General features: G+C 41.9%; 2 protein-coding genes and 1 non-coding gene across 3 annotated transcripts in view; 2 read left to right on the top strand and 1 right to left on the bottom strand.

The window, feature by feature from the left end:
* Positions 1 to 1,477: 1,477 nt before the first annotated feature.
* Positions 1,478 to 16,773, bottom strand: LOC127193804 (zinc finger protein 501-like). The gene is made up of 4 exons (XM_051151041.1): positions 16,625 to 16,773; positions 5,587 to 5,713; positions 3,973 to 4,068; positions 1,478 to 2,735 (listed from the first exon to the last, which is right to left on the bottom strand). Exons 1-4 carry the CDS (start codon positions 16,700 to 16,702, stop codon positions 1,513 to 1,515), a joined length of 1,524 nt encoding a protein of 507 aa, XP_051006998.1. The 5' UTR covers positions 16,703 to 16,773; the 3' UTR covers positions 1,478 to 1,512.
* Positions 9,415 to 9,521, top strand: LOC127194069 (U6 spliceosomal RNA). Its single transcript, XR_007831210.1, has one exon. It is a non-coding gene; the product is annotated as a U6 spliceosomal RNA (small nuclear RNA).
* A 3,157-nt stretch (positions 16,774 to 19,930) lies between the features above and the next one.
* Positions 19,931 to 27,843, top strand: part of LOC127193807 (zinc finger protein 91-like) — a 36,340-nt gene continuing 28,427 nt past the window's right edge. Inside the window, 3 exon segments of the mRNA XM_051151044.1 lie at positions 19,931 to 20,028; positions 23,115 to 23,241; positions 23,733 to 23,828. Of these exon segments, the coding sequence (XP_051007001.1) occupies positions 20,023 to 20,028; positions 23,115 to 23,241; positions 23,733 to 23,828 (229 nt within the window). The 5' untranslated portion in view covers positions 19,931 to 20,022.

Here is a 27,843-nt window from a genome sequence, read left to right as displayed (position 1 = left end):
ACCAGTTCTGCAGACCTTAGGAGCAGAAACCATGAACAGTGGAAGCCTCTCCCTGAGGGTTCCTGGAACACGCAAGGCCTCTGGGAAATGTAGTCCCTGTGACTCTGATGGAACAGAAGCTACACTGGAAACCACCATTCAGCTTTCGGTAAACACACCCATCCTCCCCGAGATCTGGTCCTGCTCTGCTCTCCCAGTGCACCTCTGACATGGAGGTTGGTCCAGGGTGCAGGGCAGCCTTGCAGGGCTGAAGAAGTATGAGGAGTGGGCGTGGCGTAGTCAGGCTTGAAGGAAGTGAAGGAGGGGTGGGATCTAAGCTTCCTGGAGGAGCTCTGCATAACTGGCTTGGGCCCCATCAGCATGCACATCAGGGCTGGCAAGAAAAACGATGGGGTTGATGCTGGGACCTTGTAAGAAGGCATCTTGCTGCCTTAATCCTCCTGTGCTTTTGAGCCAGGAGATGAGGCTTGGTACTTCAGGAATGGAGACGCATGGAAGATATAGGATTGCTTGGGTGGGTTTCTGACAGTCGTTGGCTGGAGGTGGTGTTGGGAGCTCACATCACAGCTTGGCTGTTGAAGCCTGTCTTCAGATGCTGAGCCTTTGTCACATGGCTGTTATTCCTAAATACGTCTTGGCAACGGGAGTTCCGGTCCCTTCTGTACTGACTGGGTGGCCAGGATGCTGGTTTTAGGTGACTGAAGTTCACCAAGTGGCTAGGTTCCTGGGATGAGATTGGTGTGTGTGTAGTTTACAGCACCTTCTTTGGAATGAACTGTGGACTTACGGATGGTTCCAATACAAATCACAAGGTTCGTTCGTCTCCAGCACCATTGGACGTCCTGCAGCGATTCTCAATCTGTGGGTTGCAACCCCTTTCAGGGTCAAGTGATCCTTTCACCAGGATCACCTAAGATATCAGAAAAAAGCAGATATTTACACTACAATTCCTAACACTAGCAAAATTACAGTTATGATGTAACAATGAAAATCATTTTACGGTTAAGGATCACGACAACAAGAGAAACTGTATTAAAGTTTTGCAGCATGAGGGGTGTCCAGAACCACCGCTTTACTTCTAAGCAATTGGTTAAGAGTTACAACACCACTTACACAGTGATTTCTACGGTAACAAATTTTCTTTTTTCAGATCTACACATTTGAAAATGCGCTTCCTGTGTCATTCCACGTGTACAGTTTCTGTATGAACTCACTCATAGTTAACAAATATCCAGCTTTACTTAAGGGCCTTGCAGCATTGTATTTGAAGGGTTTCTCAGCAATACTTCTGTTGCTAAAGTTCTTTAGAATAAAGGATTTTCTGTGTTGTTTGAATTTGTAGAATAAATTTTTGATGATTTGTATAAAATAATTACTCAATATCTGAGACCCTCTGTCTTGACAAGATCTCTCTAGTGTGGAAGAAAGGTTGAATGTTTGTTAAATCCCTTGGGATTCTAAGGGGTCTCCTCCTTGGTGTATTGAGTTATAGTATTGAACTATAGATGAACATTATTGAAGGCTTTGAGATGATGCTTTTACTAATTTTAATTTTTCTCTACTATGAATTCTGTTGTGTATAGTAAAGCCTGAGCAGTTTTTAAAGACTTTGTCACACTGTTCACATTTGTACAACTTCTTTGCAATATGGAGTCTGCAATGCTGTTTAAGGCTTGAGGAAGAATTAAAGGCCTTGCCACATTCGTCACACTTGTAGGGTTTCTCTCCAGTGTGAATTCTTTCATGCTGACTGAGGCCTGGAGAAGAAGTGAAGGCTTTGCCACAGTGTTTGCATTTGTAGGGTTTCTCTCCAGTATGAGTTCTTTGGTGTTGAGTTAGACTATGACAGTTATTAAAGGCTTTCTCACATTCATTGCACTTATAGGGTTTTTCTCCAGTATGAATCCTCTGGTGCTTCATATAGGATGAATAAATGCTAAAGGCTTTCCCACACTCATCACACTTATATGGTTTCTCTCCAGTATGAACTCTCTGGTGGTAAGTAAGGTTTACAGAACAGTAAAAGGCCTTGCCGCATTCCTTGCACTTGTAGGGTTTTATGCCAGTATGGATTTGCTGATGCTTATGCAGATAAGAGGAACAGGTAAAAGCCTGCCCACAGTCACCACATTTATAGAGCTTCTCTCCCCTATGGATTTGATGGTGTTGGTGAAGGTTGGAAGAACTGCTAAAAGCTTTACCACACTCTTTACATTTGTAGGGTTTCTCTCCAGTGTGGATCCTCTGGTGCTTAGAAAGAATGCAGCGAACATTAAAGGCCATGCCACACTCTTCACATTTGTAAGGCTTCTCCCCAGTATGAATTCTCTGGTGTTTAGAGAGTGCTTGGGGAGCACTAAAGGTCTTTCCACATTCTCCACATTTATAAGGTTTCTCTCCAGTATGGATTCTTTGATGTGTAGAGAGCGCTACTCGAATCTTAAAGGCCTTGCCACATTCTTCACATTTGTAGGGTTTCTCTCCAGTATGCACTCTGCGATGAACAGTAAGGTCTGACGACGTAGTATAAGCTTTGTCACATTCTTCACATTTGTAGGGCTTCTCTCCTGTATGGAATCTTTGATGCTTACGCAGATATGATGAAGTCTTAAAAGCTTTGCCACATTCTTTACATATGTAGGGTTTCTCTTCTGAGTGAATTCTCTGGTGTTGAACAAGCTGTGACTTCCAGTCAAAGCCCTTCCCACATTCTTTACATTTATGGGGTTTTGATCCTGTTGAGTAAAGGATGAGGTACTGTTAAAAGAGTTCAATTATACTTTAAATTATAATTAGTTTTAATATGCACATTTTCTCCACGGTTACATATTTAAATATAATTAAGAATCACATAAGTGGTGCCTGGAGACATGGCTCAGTGGTTAAGAGCACTGGCTGTTCTTCCAGATGACCTGGGTTCAATTCACAGCATCCCCAAAGCAGCTCAATACTGTCTGTAACTCCAGTTTCAGAGGATCAGGCACTCTCACACAGGCACACACTCAGGCAAAATCAATGCAGATGGAATAAAAATAAATAATTTTAAAAGGATCACATAAACTGGAAACTAGACATTTACACACCTATGGGCCTTCAGCATCCTTCAGAAAATGTGGTAAGTTAAAACCACCTAAGTCACCACCAAGTTGTAAAAACAATACGGAGCAGATAATAGAATACTATTATACCTAAATAGCTAAGCGAGATGGAACATCTTCAATGAGGGCATTACGCTGAAAGAAATAGCACATAATATGAAGCCAGTTGACTGTATTATTGGTCTTACATAGAAACTCAACATAGCAAAACTCGTGAGATTGGAGATCAAGTAGTGAATCCATCACGTTGGGTGACTGAACACACTGGCAGAAATAATAGATTTCCTATGTGTACAGGACATCAGTTCTCAAGGCCATAACATTTTTATGCAGATATGTTACAGAGGATGTCCCTAATACTATGAAACAAAAGTCTTAAAATACGTAAGACAGTGTTATGTTTTAAACACAATAAAAACAAATACCTAAAAGAAATACCAAATCAGGAGAATTCTCCTAATTTACCTTTAAAGGATAGAAGATATCAGTCTATCAAGAAATGGGTAATAAAGGTAGCACATAGTATTTTTAGGAATACTCAGCAGAATATAGCAACCACTAAAAGCAAAAAAGAAGAAGGAGGTGAGAGGTGGGTGTGGTGGCACATGCCTTTATTCCCAGCACTTGGGAGGCAGTCAGCTCTCTGAATTTGAGGCCAGCCTGGTCTACTATAAACACATGCATTGCTGAGTCAAGTGGTAGGGAGGGGCTGGACATGATAAGCATCCAGCATGAGATGTCCTCAAGTTGTAAAAGTAAGAACTTAAAAATATTTCCCCCTAAAATATAACTTCTCCATACACACTGGAAAGCTGTGTATTCTCTTATATTTTTGGACTCAGTTGCATGCCATCATTCATTCATTCCTACATACCTGGCTTTGTGCCTACACTTGCCTGTGTCTTCACACTTCGAGGCTCTTGTCTTTGCTCCAGAAATGTGACCAGGTATGGCTTAGAGAAAGCAAGACCTGTTTGGAAAAGGAAATAAGATGTTTGGCTGTTTTCTCCTGGAAATTAACATGTGAGCTCATTTTTGTACATATAAGGGAAGAGGTGGTAATTGGTTGTAAAAAATTCTATCTTTAAACATTTCCTGAAGGATGGCATGCTTAGGAGTCATTTACAATCTTCAGATCATGAGTCTCATTACAAGGAAAAATACTAAAGCTGAAGGGTGAGACATGTGTGTGCCTCATGCCACATGCTACTGAGCTTCTAACATTGCTACTATGGTAAAGGATGCATACCTCCAAAACCAGGTTAGACATACTATAAAACACTTCTTAGCTCCATCATATTCCATGTTTTCCTTAAGGCATGTTGGGGACGGGCTATATGGCCAATGTTCTTCCATCTTGTCAGAGCCTAGGTTCCTATTTCTCCAGCAGTCTGTCATTTATCAGAAACCAGCTGACCCTGTCGTGGTTCGGCAGTTAGACACCTGTTGTGGTTTATTGTTGGGGATGGTTATACTAAGATCCTCGAGCTCAGAGTAAGATCTACTCCCTTCTGGCTATAAACTAGTTTTTCCAGTAAGACTACTGGTAAAATCAGATTAAAGGCCAGCTGCCTGTGAGCAGCAGTTCCGGGAACTTTTTCCTGACTAACCAGATCTTTTACAACTTCCCTTTCTCTCTGGAATTCCTCCCGCTTTTGTGATTATGTCAGCTGTAAAGGTAGACACCTGCTGGAGCACTCCAGAGTTAGGTATCCATAGCAACCCTCGCTTACACAAATACCCATGCCTCTGTGCCTATAAAAACTCTGTGAAATTTTTCAATAAACGGGGCTTGATCAGAATCCAGACTTGCCCTCATTTCTTTGTGTCTCCTGTCCCCTCACTTGTCTGCCTCCTGCACAGGTACCCATTGAAGACCTCGCGGGCCGGGACAAAGGCAGGCATATGAACTATAACAGAGAGTATAAGCTCCCACAGATACTGTACAAAAAGAGGAAGCTACATTGTTGGCCTGATGTGTTTTAATGCTAATTAATAAAAGTCTTTCACATGTGGGCAGGACAAGTGAGATAGGCATGGCTAAGGTTCCTGGGCTTGGGGAGACAGAGGGAATCTTGGGGAGAAGAAAGACCGGAAGAGAAGGGAGGAGAAGAAGGCCGCCATGGGTTAGATGGAAGAGAAGCACAAGGCCGGCATGGATGGAGATTTGGCCCAGACGAAGAACATTAGCAAGTATATGGGATTATGGATGGGAGGTAGCTTGATAGAAAATACTAGAACCAGATGACATGGGATTGGAACGGGTATCCCATACTGCCCCACTCTGAGAAGCAGTTTAGAGGATTAGTATCTTCCCTGCCCCAGGTTCACTAAGGCTATTTTAAAAATATAACAGGTGTGTGCTTCTTTATTGATTACTAGTGGGTTAGAAAACACTGTTGTAATAATTATAGGTCATACTGGGAATTTAACAGCAGCACTACATGTTGATGAGGACACACAAATTCACCACAGACGCAGTTCTCACCCAGGAACGCAAGGTGGCTGTAATTCTCCAACATCACGTCCCTGTACAGACTCCACTGAGCAGGCTGGAGGCATTCACGCTCTTCTGGAGAGAAATCAACGGCCACATCTCTGAATGAGAGCAGTTTCTGAAATTAAATAAAATCAACAGCCCAATTATTGACATAAATAATGAATAGTCAACATGCTTCCAGTCACAATTCTAAAGTTTGCCAAAGATGAAATTAGCGCTAGAAATGCTTCTGAGACAGCATAGGGGTGTAGTATTAGATACTTTTAAATGAAATGACAGCTCATGAACTTCTCCTCTTTAGAGAAACAGAATGACAAAAGATCCAAAACGTACATAAATATAATTTTTATGGCGATAAAATATTAAATTTAGGAATCCACAAAAACACATATTTGGGGTGGAATGCTTGTATTAATCATCACACATTACATATGTTCTCACAGGAGAAAGCCGTGGTGAGAAGGAACTTCTCCCACAGTGTAACACAGTACAGCAGTGGCCTAGGGTCTACACTCTACCAGTGACATCAGGCATGTTCACAGGTCCCGAGATAGGGCTAGTTAGTTCCAACCACGCAACCTCATTTGATGATGCTCTGTCCTGCAAACATAGTCATTTCAACTTCTTTATAACTATTTTCTGTCTACAGTTTCCCCACAAACAGAACTTTCAGAGAACCCGAGACAGAGACTAGCACATACCAGACTCACGATGCCATACATTGTGCAAGTCACCCCTTGTTTTCCAGTTGTGCAGCTGACTGGAAAGTCAACATGCCTTGCATGACTGTTTGGACACAGGTTCCTGTCCAGACCACCCAGGACCTTAGTGACAGGAAGGGAAACTAAGATTTTAGGAATGTAGGGATATATGGTGGGTTAATAAGTTAAAACTCCATAGGGTCTTTCCATATTCATAATTTACTATAAAACCATCATCTTTTATTACATAAGTTTATATATACACTCTTGCATAGAAAGCATAGCTCATTGCTTCCATGTCATTGGCTACACCTTGACCTAATGTTTTTATGTTTATATTTGTATCTCTATAGTTTAGACTGTGTAAGCGAATGCCGACACTGTTTATGTGTAGAATAAACCAACAAGAGACCGGTGAGGTAACTGATTACAAAACAGACTCTTCCATCAAGATACAAAATGGTGCCGTGGTCTCAGTTCCAAACAAAGCTGTTTATATAGGAAGTAGTTCTGTTGGACAATCACGTCTGTTATGGATAAGTCTAGTGGGGCCTCTAATCTCAGTCTGAACTTCAGATATTGCAACTTCATATCACTTAGGATCATTTTTGCGGTTTACATATTTTTTCTAATACTTTTCACACCTTGGTTCGTTTTTATCTTCTTTAGCTCTACACTTGGACATGTTATACTCTGAGTCCTAGTAATCTGGATTAATTTTATGGCCACAGAGGCTTCCTTAATTTATGAGCCCAGAATAGTGTAAGTTAAAATTTCCTTTCTAGCTTCTCCTGTACCACAGCTATACCCCAGGGTGTAGCTCAGTAAAACAATAGTGAGTGATAGACATGGACTGGCTGAACACTCATCTCAACTTTTTCTCATGCAGAAAATAATGGCATTCTCCCTGGAAAGAGACTTGTGTGTGTAAATTTACTAAAATTGAATTAAAAAGCTAAGAGAATACTTCAAATATTCCCGAAGAAAACATCCATGTGGGTATTTTCACTGTTGTGCTTTATGAGTTAATTTACATTAATCAATATTAAGCCCATAATTGTTGCACAAAAGGGGCAGGGACTTCCTCTTTAAGAGCCCAGGTATGGTGTTGTGAATGAAATGACCCCCATAGGCTCATGGAGTGGCATTATTTGAAAGGATTAGGACATGTGGCCTTTTTGGAGTAAGTGTGTCACTATGGGTTGGCTTTGGGGCTTCAAATGCTCCAGCTTGGCCCTGTGGCTCACTCTTTCTGCTTCCGGACAATCTAGAGGTAGAACTCTCAGCTTGTGCTCCAGCACCATGTCTGCCTGTGTGCTGCCACACTTCCTGCCATGATGACGATGGGCTAAATCTCTGAGCTGTAAGCCAGCCCCCATTACATGTTTTCCTTTATAAGAACTACCGTGGCCAGAGTGTCTCTTCACAGCAATAGGAACCCTAAGACACTGTTGCTAAGTGTAAGCATTATGTACACATTAGAAGCATATTCTGTCACTTTACAACAAAATAGAGACACCTATAGTTTCCTAAGCTTCACTTTAAAAAAGAAAATGGGAACCTTTCCAATTATTTTAATTTAAAAGTTGGTTAGAAATGATGTGATTTTTATGTTTGATTAGATAGAATAGTAATATCTTACTTAGATAAATGACAAAGACAGTGTGTTTCTTTGGGTGATTGACAACAGAGCAATGTTATATATGTATCTAATCATTGAATTAATTTAAAAATCTAATAAATGTAGAAATTATTGGTGCAGGAAATTTGTTTATTTAAAGTATATAGTGTGTAAATGCATGTTCGTGCAAGTGAACATATAAATTTTATACTCAGGAAATGTAATTGGTGTCCGATTATCGGTATATGAGGAAAGCACTTTAGCATAAAGGTCCTCCTACATAATAACACTTGCTGTACTGGTGCCTATGCTGTGCAGAACCAACAAACTCAACACCATCAGACACACAGGACACCAACACTGCACTTGTAAATCTACCCTGAGTTGTGTTATTTATGTTTGAATTTAATTCTGGTCTTTTTTTTTTATTACAGACACTATTGATATAATCATATATACTGATTGTTGTCTTTGTTTGTTTTTGTTTTTTGAGACAAGGTTTCTCTGCATAGCTTTGGTTGCCCTGGATTGCCTCTATAAATCAGGCTGGCCTGAACTCACAGAGATCTACCTGCCTCTGCCTTCCAGGGTGCTGGGACTATAGGCATGCACCACCACCTCCCAGCTACCTGTTGTCTGTTTAATTTATCCTACAACTATAACCGTTCTTGGAACTGCTCTTCTGTGTTTCATATACCCTCAATTTGAAATCTTCACTATGCTGTTTTCATGGCGAAGGGGCCTCAATTCAAAAATTAAAATGACGAGGACAGTCATTCCATAAAATCTGATGGACCATCGTATGCTGAAAACCTGGGCAAGGTGTTCTTGAATCCCATACAAGTCGCGTACCTAACTAAATCCACATTGGATTCTGGTTCTTCTAGTTTAGATGCTTTGTATTCAAATGGTAATTGATGCCTCTGGAGATTCTTACTGTTCTATGAGCAAACTCTCTTGTATGCCAAAATGACATCTGGGTAACCTTGGCTCCAAATTATCCATGGCTGGCTAAATATATGCCTACATGTGGGCAGGGCAGAAGTGAGGTAGGCAGAGCTAAGGCTCATGAGCTTGGAAGACAGAGGATCATGGGAGCAAAGAAGAGGAGGAGGAGGGATGGGAGGAGAAGGTGGTGGTGGAGGAGGAGGAGATGAAGGAGGAAGAAGACAGAGACAGGATAAGAAAGGAATAAGTAGCCATGTGTTAGCTTAAGAAAGAACCATGTGGCCAGAGGAATTTACTCTGAGGACTGGTGATGGAGGAAAGTAGTCCAGATGACAAACATGTGCAAGTGTTTATGGGATACTGGATGGGAGTGGCCCAGCTAGGAATTATTAGAGCAATTGACATAGATTAGGAGGTCAGTTTCTGCCCAGTTCCAGTGTATAGGCTTATTAAAAATCTATCAGGTGTCTGTATCTTTTATTGTTATGGTAGTAGCAGGCTATGTAATAAGCACTGAAATAATTCTATGATTAATAGTAAACATTGGTGCTTGCTTCGGCAGCACATATACTAAAATTGGAACAATACAGAGAAGATTAGCATGGCCCCTGTGCAAAGATGACATGCAAATTCGTGAAGCGTTCTATATTTTCAGGAATCATTCTGCCCAGCATGATGGACACTGACATCCTGCATCCTCCGAGTTCCAGCCCTGGATGATTCTGTTGCTTTTACTCATCAGAGTTGGACAGCTTCCTGGACAACATTGTAGAAAACTTCTGATCCAATTTGGACCACCATTTCAATCTCCTATTAAACCTGGAATCTCTCAACATTTAGAAACTGAACCACAAATGCAGTCACTACATTGCTTAACCATTCTCTCCAATTTTGGGGGGCCACTCCAAGGTATTATGTGCCCCAATTGAATCTGAAGAAACCTTAAGAGAATGATGCCCCATTCCCTCAAAGGGGGTGTGTGTGTAGGTTGCTTTTTGCTCTCTTAATCTACAAGTGCTTATTCTCATCGGGAGGTGGTCATAAGTCATTAATGGTCTTATACAGAGAAAAAATTAGGGGAAACACAGAAACATCTCTCTTTGCCTTTATCTTGCATATGTAGGCAAGGAGATAGGATCTGAAGAGAAAGAAAGGGAGATTTAGGAACATAGAGGGAGGATAGAACAAACGCTAGATGATTGAACCTACTCCTTAACTCAAGACCTTAATTGTTACTTATAATGAAGATTATGTCTACGTCATTGCTATAGAATTTAGTATATTGATAAAAACATAGGCATGTCAAATACTTGGCAGATTTTAATACAAGAATATATATCCTAAGTCTAACAGATGGATTTGACTCTGTCGATATATGAGGTAAAATAGTTGAATAAGGTCTTCAGAAGCCTCAGAGACACACAGAATATGGCATTTAAAGTTGTTCTTACAATCCTAAATTTCTTTGACAATAAGACAAGTTAACACCTGACAACACCCAGCCACCCTCAAAGAAGATGATGAGCATCAAAGAGCCTCCTTATGAACATGGCTTCAAAGGTGGCAAAATAGCCACAGGGCAAAATGTCCTCATTCTTGCCACAAACAGAATCTGCCTAAAAATGGGCAACTTAGATGCAGGCAGAGTCGATGGCTGCACTCTGCCAAATCAGGGTAAGCAAGTCCTCAATAGTTCCTGCCCTGCGAACAAGACTGGCAGAGATATTAGGCCAGAAAGCTGAAGATGAGGCTCCAACATTATAAAGTGTATTGGGTGACTGGTCAGGAGGTTAACTGTCTTCAGTCAATTTGTACATTTTGGAAGCTGCTAACCCACACTACTGGTTCACTCAGGAATTTAAGTTTTATTCCTTCTCAAGTCTCTCAGAGCCATTGAAGACAAGATAGTATAGTTTTACAACCAAGCTTAGGTGGTTAAGAGACAAGATCGTTTTAGATCAAGATAAAGAAGTTAAGCTATTAGAGTTGAGATAGGATAGATATTGAATCTCGTTCGGAAACTTAGACCCAACAAGACAGGAAAGACATTTACTTCAAACAAGACGAATGCAGATGGTCAAGTCACTATGAATGTGACATGATTCACACTCATTATTCTCATGATTGTCACATGGTTCTCCCTGCTGTATGTAGTTTGTCTTACACATGTGTAATAAAATAAAAGTATTTAAAAAAAGAAAAAAAAATAGTAAACACTGACAGCCATTTTATTTTCTACAACAGCCCTGACTTCTTTATAATGTGCATATAATACGAGTTCCAGGACTCTTATAAGAATCCCATTTTTAGTTTAGTGATAAAGTTTCCCCATTTATCTTTCTTCCTTTCAACCCCTCCTATTTCCTACCCTCTTGCTCCCATCTCAAGCTCATGGTCTCTTTTTCTTTAATGTAACATATATTGCCATCTTATTGCTTGTTATCATGCCAAGACACGTCAGTAATCAACTGCTGTGCTATATACATAGAAAGTGGGGTAAAATATTTCCTTCACAACTCTTTAAACAACGCCATTTCAGAAGCCACCACAACCACATATGGTTATTATTAAGAAAGTCACTTAAGACAACGTTGTGAGATGTGTACACCCACAGTTGGGTCTACACTGTCCTTTTTCTGAGCACACGCTGTCAACATCCACGTAAAGCTTTGTGAAAAATTCTTTTTCATAATCTCTAGCTTTGTTCAATGAAAAAATGAAATAGAAAAAAAAATATCAATTGTTCTCACAGCACTTGAAGGGATGTTTATTCTGAGATGACAAAATTCTCTTGATATGAAAATTCACTGGCATCTTGATGATACCTCATCAGGTAGTATTATTTCCTAACATGTTTTAGAAAGAACAGCCATCCTGAACCATACAGTCAATCTCTGTGGTAGCTACTGCACTTTTTTCACATTTCCGACACCATAGGACTTGTGAGAATAGAATTCTCTAAGCCCACTTCAGTATTTCCACTAGTAATTTTAATATTCCATTTAGCAAGAGGATGAGTGACAAATATAAAATAGATAATTTATAGATAGACAAAGTTTTTTGTTTGGGAAAAAATGGCAAAATTGTTAAAAGATGCTGTGACAGAAAAAAACTGTTCTTTTGCTGTGACAGTCTGCCAACTTGCAAACACAGTTTCTGTATTTGATACAATAATGAACAATTATTTTTATTCCTTGAGGATATCAAGGATGCAATAAACAATCCTAAAGGAATCTCTGATAAGTATTAATCCAATATTGCTCAGAGTTCTATAGCATATAAACATTATAAGCATAACCTAAAAAATACAAATTAAAATTGAAACAAGAATAGTTATAACCTAAACCCAAAACAGAAATGGCTGAGGAGGATCTGGTGAAAAGGGGACTCACTCGGTGCTGCTGGGATGTAAGTTAATAAGCCATTATGAAGGACAGCCAAATACTGTGGGGGTTGATGAGCGTCATCCCAAGAGCGTCATCCCAAGATGATCCATAGAAATACAACATGGGGGGGGGGCTGTTAGTCAACAACTTGGGAACCATGCATTCACATATATGAGCCTACAGGGTCATGCTCATGCAAACCACTACGCTGTGTAAGTAAAATTGCCATACGACTTAATATGTTTGTTGCTTGAGACATAGACCTGGCTGTCCTGAAACTCACTATATAGGCAAGGTTGGGCTTGAACTCACAGATATCTACCTCCCTCTACCTACCAGGTGCTGAGATTAGAAAATGCACCACCATGCCCAGCTAGCAAGTCTTTATAGTAAATCTTAGACAATATATTAACAAGACACAACATTAATAGAGAGTCCTTTAGTATGGAAAAGTGCTGTAAAGTCACATAGTTTTTATGCTTTGAGTATGCATTCCTTGCCCACAGTTATGCTGGTGGCAATAAGGAAAACCCATTCATGCTGCATATTAGTGCACACACCTTATTGTTTTAATTATTTTTCTATTATTTTTTTATACATTTATTTTACTACACATGTATAAAACAAACTACATACAGCAGGGAGAACCATGTGACAATCCTGAGAATAATGAGTTCTATACATGTTACATTCATAGTGACTTGGCCATCTGCATTCATTCTGTGTGAAGTAAGTGTCTTCCCTGTCTTGTTGGGTCTAAATTTCCAAATGAGATTTAATATCTATCCTATCTCAACTCTAATAGCTTAACTTCTTTATCTTGATCTAAAACGATCTTGTTCCCTAACCACCTAAGCGTGCTTGTAAAATTATACTATCTTGTCTTCAATACCCCTCAGAGACTTGAGAAGGAGTAAAACTTAAATTCCTGAGTGAACCAGCAGTGTGGGTTAGCTGCTTCCAAAATGTACAAATTGACTTAAGACAGTTTACTGCCTGACCAGTCACTTTATAACGTTGGAGCCTCATCTTCAGCTTTCTGGCCTAATAGCTCTGCCAGACTTGTTCACAGGGCAGGAACTATTGAGGACTTGCTTACCCTGACTTGGCAGAGTGTGGCCGTCGACTCCGCTTGCATCTAAGTTGCCTATTTTTAGGCAGATTCTGTTTGTGGCAGGAACAAGGACATTTTGCCCAGTGACAACTTTCTCAGGGCTCGGGGGAGTGAGACAGGGTTTCTCTGTGTAGTCAGGATGTCCTGGAACTCTTTCTGTAGATCAGGCTGCCTGGAACTCAGATCTACCTGCCTTTGCATCCAGAGTGCTGAGATTAAAAGTGTGTGCCACCCCTGCACAGCAACCAAAGCAACTTATAAAAGAGTCTTATTGGGCTTATGCTTTCAGAAGATTAGAGTCCAGAGTAACGCAATGTCAGCAGGAATCGCTGAGAGCTCACATCTTGATCCACAAGCAAGAGGCAGAGCTCTGAAAGAGGTACATTTGGAGTCTTTATGAAATCTGAAAGCCTGCCTGAAGTGACACATCCTCTCCAACAAGGCCACACCTCCTAATCCTTCCAAAACAGTTCTACCAAATGGAGTCCAAGTGTTCAAATAGCCTGTGGGGACCATTCTCCTTCAAGCCATCACACCTACACCCTGGGATTGGGGGAGGATCTGTTCTGTATACTGGAGTCTGCTTAACAGTACAGTTGTCTTCTACTGACTACATGCAATTGAAGGAGACTAGAAAGACGGGGAAGATTACAGAGATCTGGGAAGAGAGCGAGACTCTCGAGAGACCGTGTATGATTGCAGCTTTTCATAAACTGAAAGCCAAGAATCTGGACAGTTCATTCTACATGGCTGTGGGGAGAGCAGGAACTACCTCTCACATGAACTCTAGTGCCCCTGATTTGATCACTTCTCCTTGGTGGAAAAGCTTGGTGGCACACAGAGCAAGGGGAAGCAGGTGATCGAGATGAGACTTGATAGGCTGTGGTCATATGGGGGGGGGCAGTTCCCCTTCTCTCAGAGGTCTGGGGCAGGAGAATAGAGGGAGGGACACTGGGAATGGGAAGACACAAGTGAGAGGTAACATTTGGGATGGAATCTGAATAAATTATAATAATTTTTTATGAAGGGGTTCCACTCTAAACTCATCTATGGTGAGTTCAATTTTAGCCTGGGCTATATGACCAAACCAACCAAACAAACAAACAAAAACATAAAACAAAAAGAAAGCAGAATCCAACAGAAAAGAAGAAAATACTTTTAAATGATGTCTTTAAAATGTACAGTATATTAAATAATGACAAAAAATAGAGTCTCAATAAGCTCTAGATTACCCTAAGGAAACTTCCATGAGCCTTATCGAGCTGATTAAAACATAATTCTGTTTGGAGCATGAGAACAATGGCTCCTCACCCAGAAGGAGCTTCTGAAAATCCTCAGTCTGATGTGTCTGCAGACACAGCAGGCGGGAAAGGTGAGTGATGAGACATGCCAAGTGCTGGATGAAGGGGAACAAGCGGAGATACAGCAGCCGAGCCTGGAAACAGTGAGCTTCGCAGGCCAGAGCGGACAGGAGGCCAGGGAACAGACAGTTTGTCCCTAGGTGCATGGGCTAGAGGTTTGGTCAAAACAATTTTGAAACACACACACACACACACACTGTACTTTCAACATAAATGATGCACAGAAAATTGTCTTCAATTAAAGAAGGGTGAAACAGCCAGAAGGAAGAAGCAGTAGGTCCCCAAGCATTAACCAAATGAAGAAAGTTGGTTCACTGATAATCCAGTAATTTCTTAAGGAAAAATAAAAGGAATTAGTTTCTAATGATTGTTCCTTCCTACATGGGAGAACACATTCCCAGCTCTACAGGTAAAAATGGACAAACCTCCCACTCTTCTTCCAAATGGTCTTTGATGATCTGAGAGTGCAGCACACATCAATCTGGAAATTTTGGGTTGGGGCATTACGTTTGCAATCCTGTGATCTGGTGCATAAAGCTGCACTATGGAAAAGTCAGGGGAGAACACGGGTACTGTCTTGATTGCAAACATGAACTGGACAGTTAGGCTCAAAAGAAACACTGCAAGTTCACCATTAAACGTCAAAATATCATTGAATTTCAAACCTTTAGTGTCTTGCCAGTGCTTCTTTGCTTGTGACTAATAAATCTCATCTACCACTCTCCAGTTCCTTCTTTGGGTTTCTCTGACACACTATCAATAATTGGTGGGTGTTTCTAGAACTGTTTAGGGAGCATCAGGGAACCTGGATGCCACATTCAGTGACAGAGATGCCCCATTAAGGAAGATTAAATACTGCAGATGACATGCAAGGACACAAAGGCTTGTGATCAGAGAGAGCAGAGTGTAGACAAGCCTCAGGGTGCAGGCTAACTCTTCCCAAAGAGACATCCAAGGCCCTCCAGCATTTCCCCAACTACTTTGTACCAAACTCTGTTCTCACAGCAATTCATTTCTCCATTTTAAAAAGGAATCAAGAGCCTGGCCATAGGGTATACGCCTGTAATCCCAGCAGCTCTCGAGGAGGCAGAAGCAGAGGCAGGCAGATATCTGTGATTCGAGGCCCACCTGGTCTACAAAGTGAGTCCAGGACAGCCAAGCCTTCACAGAGAAACCCAGTCTCGAAAACAAACAAACGACAACAACAACAGAGGGGGGAAGACCAAAACATCAATCTCTGAAGAAACTCCATGAGGTATTATTATTATTTTCTAGTACTTTTCACTCTGGACTGCAGAGTGAATAATTAATGATGCAAAACTCAATCTTTCCCTTTATGGAATTATTCTGGCACCACATGGTTCTGGTCATCTCGGGATTCAGGTCACAGGGTGAACATGAAGGATTCCTATTCAAAAGAAGACGGGACTATCGTATCACCCACCAACCACCCTCACAGAACTCTGTACCTGCAAGCAACTAGGTTATGAACTTCTGTCAACTCAAACCAAGAGTCCTGAGGCTACAATAAAGTACAGAAGGGACCAAAAACCCCGCTGGCTCTAGATGTCCTGAAAAAGTGAGTAGGCTACCCAGAGCATGCTTCCCCAGCTAACCTTGAAAGAGGGCTCCCAGCACAGCCTCATCAGCACCCATCCCATCAGGGCAATCCTGGATTTCCTGCAGTTCTCACTCCTGGGTCTTGAGCCAGCTCTTCAGTCCTACAAGCCCAGCACCCTGGTGCAAACAAAGCCTTCACTCTCAAAACCAACACCCCCCCCCCCTTCGCATTCCTACAGCACCAAGTCGGCTTCTTCCTGCCTCCCTTGCGATCCAGACCCGTCCCACTGAGCAGTCCCTCAGGCATGCAGGGCTGCGCTGCACCCTACACCAACCTCCATGTCAGAGATGCAAACCGAGTATTGCGCACGATTCGTTTCTTGCCCAACTTTGGGGAAGATGCACGTGTGCATATCAAAAGCGGAAACGCGGTTTTCAGAGTGGTGCCCTGTGACATCATAGAGGGCGACACTACATTTCCCACAACTCTATGCGAAGGAGTTCCAGGTTCCCACGGACTGTGATTGGTACAATTCTTGGCTTCCTTGTTGTAGCTGAGGGTTGGAGGAAGCAGTCAGCCTCTGCTCTGGGACAGCCACCAGGAGCAGGCTGCTTTTAAAATGCTTAACTCAGAGCAGGAGATGTTTGAATGTGGGTTGAGCCTTTGACAGTAATGTTAATAATAAGGGCTGCAGCTTATTTTTGGTCAATATGTTGCAGTTAAAGTCTCCTTATTATGGAATTTTACTTTCATGTGTAAAATTCACATTGATTCGATTTTATTTTAAAAATAACTCAGAAAAAATAAAAAGGAAATACTCACCATATTTTCAAGATGATTTTTGAAACCAGCTGCTCAGGAGCTTAAGACAGGAGAACTGCAAATCAAAGGCTAACCTGGGCAAAAGAAAGACCTCATCTCAAAATACAAAGTACAGGAAAGGTTAGGGAACCCCTAGTGGGTAAGCCTCCTGACTGTAGTGGAGGCTTTGGCTTGCTTCCCAGTGTTACATATACACAAATACCCCTTCTCCTGTGCACACTGTGTGAGCTAAACACAGATAAGACTCCACAGCTGGACAAATTGGTCCACGTGAACACTGGGGTCCATACCGTGAAGGGCACAGGTCAGGGACACAGGTTTTAAATCACAGGACAAAGTTAAAAGTCCAGCTCTCTGATGTTTACTTGCAAAGAAATCCACAGAATCCATTTCAGGATCTTTTGGTCTGTAAGTCCCGAGGACACAGCATTCATTTGTGTAAGCCATTTGATGCCGTGAGAGCTGTACAAGAACTTCATCCACTTCGCCCTGGCTTTTCATTAACTCGGGCAAGTATTTGCCACCAGGTGTTCTCCAAGCTCCTGCCTACCTCGCCTGCTCTTCTCCCTCACAGATGGACACAGGTACTGGGATCCCACCAGTCTGTGTGATGACCCCTGTCCCATCTGTCATCCATTGTCGGGATTCCCTGATAATAATTAGAAAGTCAAGAGCATCTTCCTTGAACTTCCCTCAGTTTCTCCAAATCAGGGCCCAGAAATGATTCTCCCTTGGATGCAAAGTCATCAGAAATAGCTTCACGGGGGTGTCAAATGAGCTCACGGGATGAGCCAGATTGGGCACTGTGGAGTATTGCGGCCTCCTGTCTCTTGGCAGGAATGGCTATTCCTGTGCAGATCAGGTGAGAAGCCAAAGTACAAACCTCTATCAGAAAGCAGAGTCTATGCGTATATGATGGGCACTGAGGCACGAGGAGCTGCTTTTGATAGGCAATCACAAAGCTACTTCTAATCACCATATAGAAATCATGTAGTCTATCTGTCTCCTCCTTATATGAATGAGCACATGTTTAAATAATCAGTGACGCACATGCCATTGCTGTGTACTAGTGATCACAGGAGAATGATCCAGTCTCTATGGTAAATGTGAAGAGCTGCGTGTGGGATAACTGTAACACATACCCCACATGCTGGAGCACACCTTAAATCCCAGAACTCCAGGAGAAAGAGGCAGGCAGTTCTACCAAATTTAGGGCAACCTGGTCTAACCTCAAAGAAATCCCCGTGTTTCTGCCTTCCTATGCACTGGTATTACAGGTGCCTGACACTACTCCCGGATGAGCAAATAATAAACATTTTCTGTTGGCTTTTAAACCCATGTCCAAGCAGTAATTTTTGAGTGAACACCCTGCAACAGTGGCATTAAAACATCACAATGTACACATGCCAGAACCTTAGGCACCAGGCATGGAAGGAGAGGAGGACACAGGGTTGATGGGTGTTTCAGGCCACAGCACTGGAGGTTTGAGTAGGATACATTACATTGGACTCCAGATCATTCTATCAGGGACCCCAGACACAGGTGGTGCTGTAGGATCTGGCTTTTCCCACTGCATCTCTGTTGTACGTGCTCTTATCTTTCCCTGCTAAATAGCTATTTTTCCCTTTTGCAATAGGCTGGCTCCATGGCTCCGCGGCATGTTGAAGTAGTGATGCTGTAAGCACCATTGGGTAAGCAATTGCTTGAACTGCAAAATCGAGAGAATTTGACAGTGTCGGGACTGTTAAAGTTTATGGGAACTGTGAGGCATGGACTTTCCTAGTAAGAGATGAAAGTGAAACTCTGAGAGGAAGGCTGCCAGGGTAGAAGGGTTTGGTTTAAAGTGAGGTATTTTAACCCCTAAACAGCTAAGATTAATTGCAAGACTATACTAGCTGGTCTTCAAAACCATCAGAGACTTGAGAAGGAATGAAATTTAATTACTTGAGTAAACCAGAAGTGCAGGTTAGCAGCTTTCAAAATGAGAAGGGGGAAAAAAAATGACAGAGACAATTTGCTGCCTGAACAGTCACCCAAAACTCCCTATAAAGTTGGGACACCATCTTCAGCCTTCTGGCCCAATATAGCTGACAGACATATTTGTAAGACAGGATCCGTGGTTCTTCCTAATATAAATGTATAGTACTGGGCATTTAGTGTAGTACTGGGTATTAAGCAAAAGCTAACTTCATTCTATGCTAGTGTGTTGCCCCCAAGGTAACTTCCTTCTGTTTTCTTATGTTTTATCTAGATACAAGGTCTTTATCTTGCCCTTTTTGGCTTTGGACTCAGGGTCCTTCTGCCATAAAATTCAGAGCAGATGGGAGCACATGCAATGACACCAAGGCTGGCTCAAAAATTAAGTTAAAAAAACAGATAATTTTCATTCCCACATTCAATTCTTGCTATCATTATGTTCAAGTGAAACTAAATTTCTTCTCTCTTTATTTCTTTCCTCCTCCTCCTCCTCCTTCTTCCTCTTCTTTCCCCCTCCCCCTCCCCGCTCAACCCCCCCACCCCCTCCCCCCGCCCTTCACTGTCAGTTTGTAGCTCTGTTATTCTGGATCATAAATGACGTGTAAACTGAATAAACATTACTGTGAAAGACCCAGCTCACATGCAAACACTTCCTGTTTTGGAATTTACAAAGCAGCCTGACTCCCAGAGCTCTCCAGATGCTACTCTGCTTTTACTCTGCAGCCAGTTCTGCAGACCTTAGGAGCAGAAACCATGAACAGTGGAAGCCTCTCTCCCAGGGTTCCTGGAACACGCAAGGCCTCTGGGAAATGTAGTCCCTGTGATTCTGACGGAACAGAAGCTACACTGGAAATCACCATTCAGCTTTTGGTAAACACACCCGCGACCTCCCCGAGATCTGGTCCTGCTCTGCTCTCCCAGTGCACCTCTGACATGGAGGTTGGTCCAGGGTGCAGGGCCGCCTTGCAGGGCTGAAGGAGAGTGAGGAGTGGGCGTGGCGTAGTCGGGCTTGAAGGAAGTGGAGGAGGGGTGGGATCTAAGCTTCCTGGAGGTGCTGGGCAGAACTGGCTTGGGCCCCATCAGCATGCACATCAGGGCTGGCAAGAAAAATAATGGGGTTGATGCTGGAAATAGCCAGCTTGTAAGAAGGCATCTTGCTGCCTTAATCCTCCTGTGCTTTTGAGCCAGGAGATGAGGCTTGGTACTTCAGGAATGGAGACGCATGGAAGATACAGGATTGCTTGGGTGGGTTTCTGACAGTCGTTGGCTGGAGGTGGTGTTGGGAGCTCACATCACAGCTTGGCTGTTGAAGCCTGTCTTCAGATGCTGAGCCTTTGTCACATGGCTGTTATTCCTAAGTACGTCTTGGCAACGGGAGTTCCGGTCCCTTCTGTACTGACTGGGTGGCCAGGATGCTGGTTTTAGGTGACTGAAGTTCACCAAGTGGCTAAGTTCCTGGGATGAGATTGGTGTGTGTGGTGTTTACACCACCTTCTTTGGAATGAACTGTGGATTTAAGGATGGTTTGCTTGCTTTAGGCATTGACCATGCCTATTCCTGTGGGCAGAATCCTTATACCAACACTCCGATAGGGAGTCAGAACAATTACATAACGGGATAATCTGAGTTCTGCTTCGTTCCAGTGATGTTAGTCCTACGGTGCCAGCCTGGAAAATAACAGAAACTAACACCTCGCCCTGTGGTGTTAGAAGTGTGGACCCTTTTCAGGACAGAGACATGATGCCGATAAAAACATGGGGCATATGCGCTTGCATGTCCTCTTCAGGGTCAGCTCCATGCACTGAGTCAGTATAGCCAAAGGCAAAAATGACAGGACATTCTCCACAGTTGAGTGGAGATTGGGGTCTGACTTTCACACGTACTCTGGTGCCTCACATTTGACCACGTCCCCTGGATGGGGAGGCCTAGTGGCACTCAGAGGAAGGATAGCAGGCTACCAAGAAGAGACTTGATACCCTATGAGCATATATAGGGGGAGGAAGTCCCCCTCAGTCACAGTCATAAGGGAGGGGAGTAAGGGGAAAATGGGAGGGAGAGTGGAATGGGAGGATACAAGGGAGGGGATAACCATTGAGATGTAATATGAATAAATTAATAAAATAAAAAAATTTTTAAATGAATGGTTGTTGTCAAGAGCTGGGACAGAGACCTGTGAGTTGCTACTTCATGAAGTGTGTAGTGTTTTTAAAGTGCTATGCTCTGTGGTTGATAGACAGTCCAGGTCTGGATGGAGGGCCACTAGTGTTTGGAGCCTGCGCAGTAATACAGCCCTGTCTTTGCATGTGGCTTTGACTTCTCCACAATCTCCAGTAGTCACGTTTGTCTGGATCATGTGAAAAAAATTTTCAGGGGAACACTGAAAGAGCATTAAGAGTTCTCATGAGGTCTGCCCTGTCTGTTCTGTTGTTGAAGGCTTAACTCTAGGAGCAGCCTTCACGCAAAGAGAGGACAGGTAGGCTCCAGATGAGAATAGTAGTAGCTAGTCTGGGTTTGCAGCGAATTTTGGTTAGTCACAGTTTGTCCCTCTCAGGCCGTTAGTTTGTTGCATTTTTTTTTTCTTCATGGAAATGAACATTGCCAGTCTCCACTTCCCCTGAATTGTTTGCTTTTAGTTATATCAGCTAAAATCCAACTCAATGAGACCATGTGGCAGGCCTTCTGCCCTCCCCTCACAGGAAGCCCACAGTGAGGAGAGTGGCCTGAGCACAGCAGACACTTCCCAGATGGAACAGTGGGGACCCGTGCTGGTCAGCACTAGTGAGTGGTCCTGGCAGTCGGTTCACCACCGGGGATCTGTTTCAGTTCTCCCAGGATCAGTGTTTCCATCTTCATTCTGTCCAGAGAGTTGCTACAGTTCTCCACACTGAGCATTTTCTCTGTCCGTGAGCTCCTCGGTAAAGAAGAGTAGGGTCTGGTTTTCACTTACCTGTAAATGTGGGAAAGTGTTCCACTTTCAACAGAGCCTAATCGCTCCTTTTCTTAAAATGTACTGAATGTTCTATTCACTAACTTTCTTCAGTCTACTATGACATGGATCTACTGTCCTCCTTGCTGCTTCACTCTTCCCTTTGATATAAGACATTTTCCCAGTATAGTTGTTTTTTTTTTTTAAATAAAAGGTACATGTTTGCTGTCACAAAATCTTTTCTATTCCCTCCTTCCAATGCTGAAAAGATTTTGTGCTTCAGACACAAGGCTCAGGGGATAACAGCTGCAGCTGACCTGAAGGTCTCCTGCCTAAGGACAAGTTTTCATAGTGATGGAAACTGCTTTGCAATCTTTCAAGAGAGAGAGAGAGAGACGTAATGACTAGTCCTGAATAGCATAGATGCAATCATTTTACACTGCAGCTCTCCTAAAAGAAGAGTTTGCACATGAGCTTACAGGATCTTCTGTCTTTGCTTTCCATGAAGATGGCGCCAGTGTGAGATCATGTGACCATTCCAGAAAGGTCAGAAGACTTTGACTCCCCTCTGTTTGAAGCACTTCTAGCTCTCCTTCTCCGTCGCATAAAATCTAGATTTGTGTCCACAAGCACATACCGCCTGTGCTAAGGTTTCTCTTGCTGTGATAACCACAGTGATGAAGAGCAAGGGTGAGAAGAAAGGATGTATTTCAGCTTGCAGCTTCAGGTAAAAGTCTACCACGGGAGGATATCACGCAGGAAACTAGAGGCAGGAACTGGAGCAGAGGCCACAGAGGAAAATTGATTACTGGTTTGTTCTTCATGGTTTGCTCAGCCCACTTTCTTACAACTTCTAGGACTACCTGCCTAGGGTAGCACCATCCACAATAGGCCGGATTGTTTCATATCAATCACCAATTAAGAAAATAATACCATATAGAGGTATTTTGCCAGTTATGTTTTGTTCTGCTCAAATGACCCTAGTTTGTACCAATTTATCACGAGAACTATTTACCAAAGTGCCTATTCATATTTACATTACTTTTTAATGCTTTTTATTAATTTAAACTGTGATATCATGCGTTGGTCTTTGTTTCAGGAAATGCTGTCCTTCTGGGATGTGGTCGTTGATTTCTCTCCAGAAGAGTGGGAATGCCTGGAGCCTGCTCAGTGGAGTCTGTACAGGGATGTGATGCTGGAGACCTACAGCCACCTTGTGTTCCTGGGTGAGGAGTGCATCTGTAATTAATTTGTATCTCACAATCAACATGTAGCTTCCTCACTTTGTACAATATGTCATGGGAGACTGTTTTTTAACAGTGAGTTTCATAATCTTTTAAAGAACTAAGGCAGCGTGCTGTATAGCTAAGAACCATTTCGTTGTTTTTCTCTTTGTGTGTTTAACCTGTCTGTGTTGGAAGTGTGCATCCTTTCACTGCTAGGAATTCAAGGGAGTGAGGCATGGAGCACACTTGTTAAATGAAGTGTTTCACAATTCAGTTTTAATTTGTCTTTCCCTTTAAATGAAACTCAGAATCTGGACATGGTACATTCCTTTATGTATTGTAGAACACCTGTCATAAACCATTTAAGGAACTAATTGTCTGCAATCATTTCTTGCGTCATCTCTTCCCTTATAAACACTGTCCTGGAAGGGTCGTGCCAATTGCCAGTAGAAGAACACTCAAACAGTCTTGTTCCTCTTTCCCACAAACAGGTCTTGCTGTGTCTAAGCCCCATCTGGTGACATTTCTGGAGCAGAGACAAGGGCCTTGGGATGTGAGGACACAAGCAGCTGCCACTGTGCCTCCAGGTGTGTAGAATGAGGGGAACAGAGGACACGTGAGAGAGCCCAAGATAGAACAGGAAGCCAGACTTTACCATGTATATTGAGACATTCATTGTGGTAAAATTCATTTTTAAGGTATTTCCTTTAATGTCTTCTGCTATCATGAAACGTCATCTCTCAGGCATGTATGACGTTTACATGTCTAAGCTTTGTTCTTCCTCTCTGATGAGCTCTTCTTATCTTTAATGATCATGCAGAGTTCCTTTTGTTATGTGTAAGTTGTAATGCAAGAAACAGGGGACTGCCGCTCCATGCTGGCCAGACTAAGTCATTTATTTGGTGGCTGTGTAGAGCGGGCTCACCCAGAAAGAACTCTATATCCTACAGTGAAGCATGATTGGGCTTACAAAGTTTCATAAACACACAATTCCACCACACTGGAGTCTGACAGGGGTCAGGAGTTTCCAAGCTTTCATATCTGTTGATGACAACAACTTGCTTTATGTTATAAACGTGGATACCCCAAAGCTGCATTTGAGGCTGTCTGGGAACATTTGCACAGCAGGATATTGTTGCCAGGGCTGGGAGTGGGCGGAAATCCAGGGGTCGTTCATATGGCTTTCTTAGAAGCTAATAGATTTTAAGTCTTTTAAAGAGTTGTAAGGCTCTATTTATTTTTAGGAAAATACTTAAATTTTCTTAAATATTCATTTTAAGACATCTGAAAATTGTATTTATGGACATGATATTTCAGATACATCAGAGCTATTAAAATGTTTTGTTGGCCTTAAATTTGTTTGAGATATCTGCTTTAGGTTTAACTTTGATTGCATGGAGACAAGACTGTATAATGGCAGGTAGATCTTAGTCTTTTCCTCCAACATTGTCTATGTAAATGAGTACACGTATATTTAGTGGGGCTACAAACACAGGGTTGGATACATTAAAGGCATTCAATCACATAGAGGTGGCTTATCATTAACTGCTCTGTATTAATTATCTTTCTTGTAACAGCTTACAACGAACTAGTAACTCATAAGATTGGAGTTTTATAAATAAAAGTAACTTTACCTTAGTTAAAAATTTGAGCCTGAAAAAAAATCTTTTATGCCGTACCAACTTTAAACCATAAATAGGGTCCATGGAGAGACTGGGCACTTTATTTTCCTGATTCTTTTATTGTGTACCTTTACAGAAGCTAAATCAATCCTACAGATGCTCTCCATTAGTATCTTGTTTGATCATAAAAGATACATTTGCCGGAGGCAGTGGTGGTGCATGCCTTTGATCCCAGTACTCAGGCAGCAGAGGCAGGCAGATCTCTGAATTTGAGGCCAGCCTGCTCTACCACGTGAGTTCTAGGACACACAGGGATACACAGAGAACCCCTGTCTCAAAGCAAAACAAACTAAGAAAAATGCAAAAACAAACAAACAAACAAAGCAAAAAGAGTACATTCAGAGGAGAGAATCATAGAAAGGTGTGCAATTCATTATCACCACAGTTCTACTCATGACTCAGTTTTCCAAATGATTAAAGGCTAAAGAAGTTAGCAAAGACCTACGTGACTAGATAGACATCTGTAAGTTAGTTTCTATTAGCGTTAATAGGCTGTAGAATGTTAACTTTTGACCATTAAGTATATGATCTTTAAGACTTACCTACTATGAGTGGTGTGTAATGTATTTAGACCTACTGTGACCTCTTAAAGATTTTATGGTTTTGGCCTCTTCTTTATCTATCTAATTTTTCTTTTTTAGTATATTTTAATTAATTACTTTTATATATACATTTATATTATTACACATAAATAAAATAAACTACCTGCAGCAACAAGGACCATGACACAATCAGGAGTTACATAAATGTTACCCTCATTGTGATTTGGCTATTTGTATTTGGCAACCTTGAAGAAAACATCTTTCCTATCTTAGTGAGTCTAAAATTCTGAATGTAAATCAATATCTATCATATCTCATCTCTATCAACTTAAAACATGTATCTAGACCTAAAAACATCTTAACCCCTAAACAACTAAGCTTAGTTGTAAAAACTTAACTATCTGGTATTCAACCCCATCAGAGACTTGAGAAGAAATAAAATTAATTACCTTATTTAAAATGATTTAACCCCCATTTTAGAGATAGAGCTTCAAGTTTATGTCATTTGTAACCTTTTAAAATGGTTTCACTGGTCTAAGAGAGAAAATTTACATCCCACAAAAGCTTTAGACTTATGAATAACCTTGGAAGGGAGAACATTTTTTTTGTAAACAAGAATCTAGAGGCAGGAAGTATAGGACGGGAGTTCTAGCAACTGACTGTAATGAATCCATTGAGATCACTCACTACCTTTGGACCAGCCTTGTGACCTTTACATCTATCCCCCTCCCCCCTTGGTTAAGCAATTTCAAGTCAGACACAATAACATGAACAACTAAATTTACCATTTGTTCTAAGAAAATTTCCCCAAGGGGAGGGTGTTAGACAGTATCTGTCCTCCTGGGGGCCATTACTGGGTACATATAAAAGCTTCCCCATGATTGCAGAGGTGGACTCCAACCAGTTTTAGGTTTTCTTGTCTGTATAGCCTAGTGTCTCCACAAAACCTTGAAACCTTGTGCAGTTGAGGCCCAATTCCATGCACTTGTCCTCGAGGATTGAGTGGATGCTCAGGTGAGAGGTCAGTGACCTTGCCTATGTCCTTTTTTGAAGATTTTTGTTTGGTTGATTTGTTTTGTTTTTCAAGGCAGGGTTTCTCTGTATGGCCATGACTGTCCTGGACCTCACAGTGATCCGCCTGCCTCTCCCTATGCCTCCTGACTGCTGGGATTAAAGGTTTGGCACCAAGCCTGGCTAGAATGTTAACATTTAACAAGCTCAGCTGTAAGTATTTGTAGCAGGCACAGCTAGATTTACGAAAATGACAGACTACACATCAAGGGCTATGTGATTAATCACTGTAACCCATGCACATATTGCTAAACTGTCTTACCTTGAATGTTTCCAGGAGAACTTTATAAGAAACTCAACACAGTCTTTATGACTTAAATAGCATTCAGACTTACCATGATCATCATTAAATGCATTCAACATTAAACATCTATCAGAACTTAGCTGACTATGCTTTTGCAGTTATTATTGAGCGATTTTACACAGAGCGTCCTTTTTATCCTTTCAAGGATGAACATTCTGTAAGTCATTTATTCTACACAGCTTCCTACCATGAGGCAAATAATAGACACCTCTACTGGAAGTAGTTCACCTCTTAGCTGTTTTCAAGTTCATGCTGTCTTTTCCTGGTTGTCCTGTTCTCCTTTCTGAGTATGGGGCTGGGAGCTGACTAGTTTTGGGCTCCTGATAAGACCATAAGGGAGGGTTTGGTGCTGGGGATGAGTGGGTTAAAGAAGAGCAAACATGGAGTTTCCCAGACTCACTAATACAGCCTCAGAAAGAAAGTTGGTACCACTCATGGGGCACAGGCAGGAAGGAAGAAGAACCCCATGGCTTCCAGTTCCTTAAATCCAAAGTGAGCTCAGGCAGTGGCCTGGCTCTCTGTTCTATGAGGAGAGTCAGGGATTGGGTCAAAAAAGAAGGCAAGATAAAGCTGAGACCGCATATATGAAGCGGACTGTACACTCACTCAGCATCCCCATACGTGACATAAAACACGGATCTAACGGAAGTATTTTATCCATTACTTCTTCAATCAACATCTTTACTCTTAGAAGGAGACCCAGGGAATGAGTTCTTGTCAAGGTTTATTTTAACTACCAGAATCTGGGCCAGAAAGAAAAAAAACCCTACACCTACCCCCCAATGAAGAGCCAGAAGGACTAGGTTGGTTTCGGTATCGGGAAATATGTGGTCATTCCGAGACTTCTTGGCTCCGGTGACAATAGGTGTTGAAATATATTGTAGTTTCTGACTTATGGTTGAATATATATGAATAAATCTCCCCATTTTTAAACATAGTCATTATAAGTATAAAGAATATTGCTAGGGGAGGAGAGTAAGGGGAAAATGGGAGGAAGGGAGGA

This window comes from Acomys russatus, chromosome 9 (genome assembly GCF_903995435.1).
Source record: "Acomys russatus chromosome 9, mAcoRus1.1, whole genome shotgun sequence".
Classification (NCBI taxonomy): domain Eukaryota; kingdom Metazoa; phylum Chordata; class Mammalia; order Rodentia; family Muridae; genus Acomys; species Acomys russatus.
Note: the sequence above shows the minus strand (reverse complement) of the source record. Positions and strands in the feature narration are given on the sequence as shown.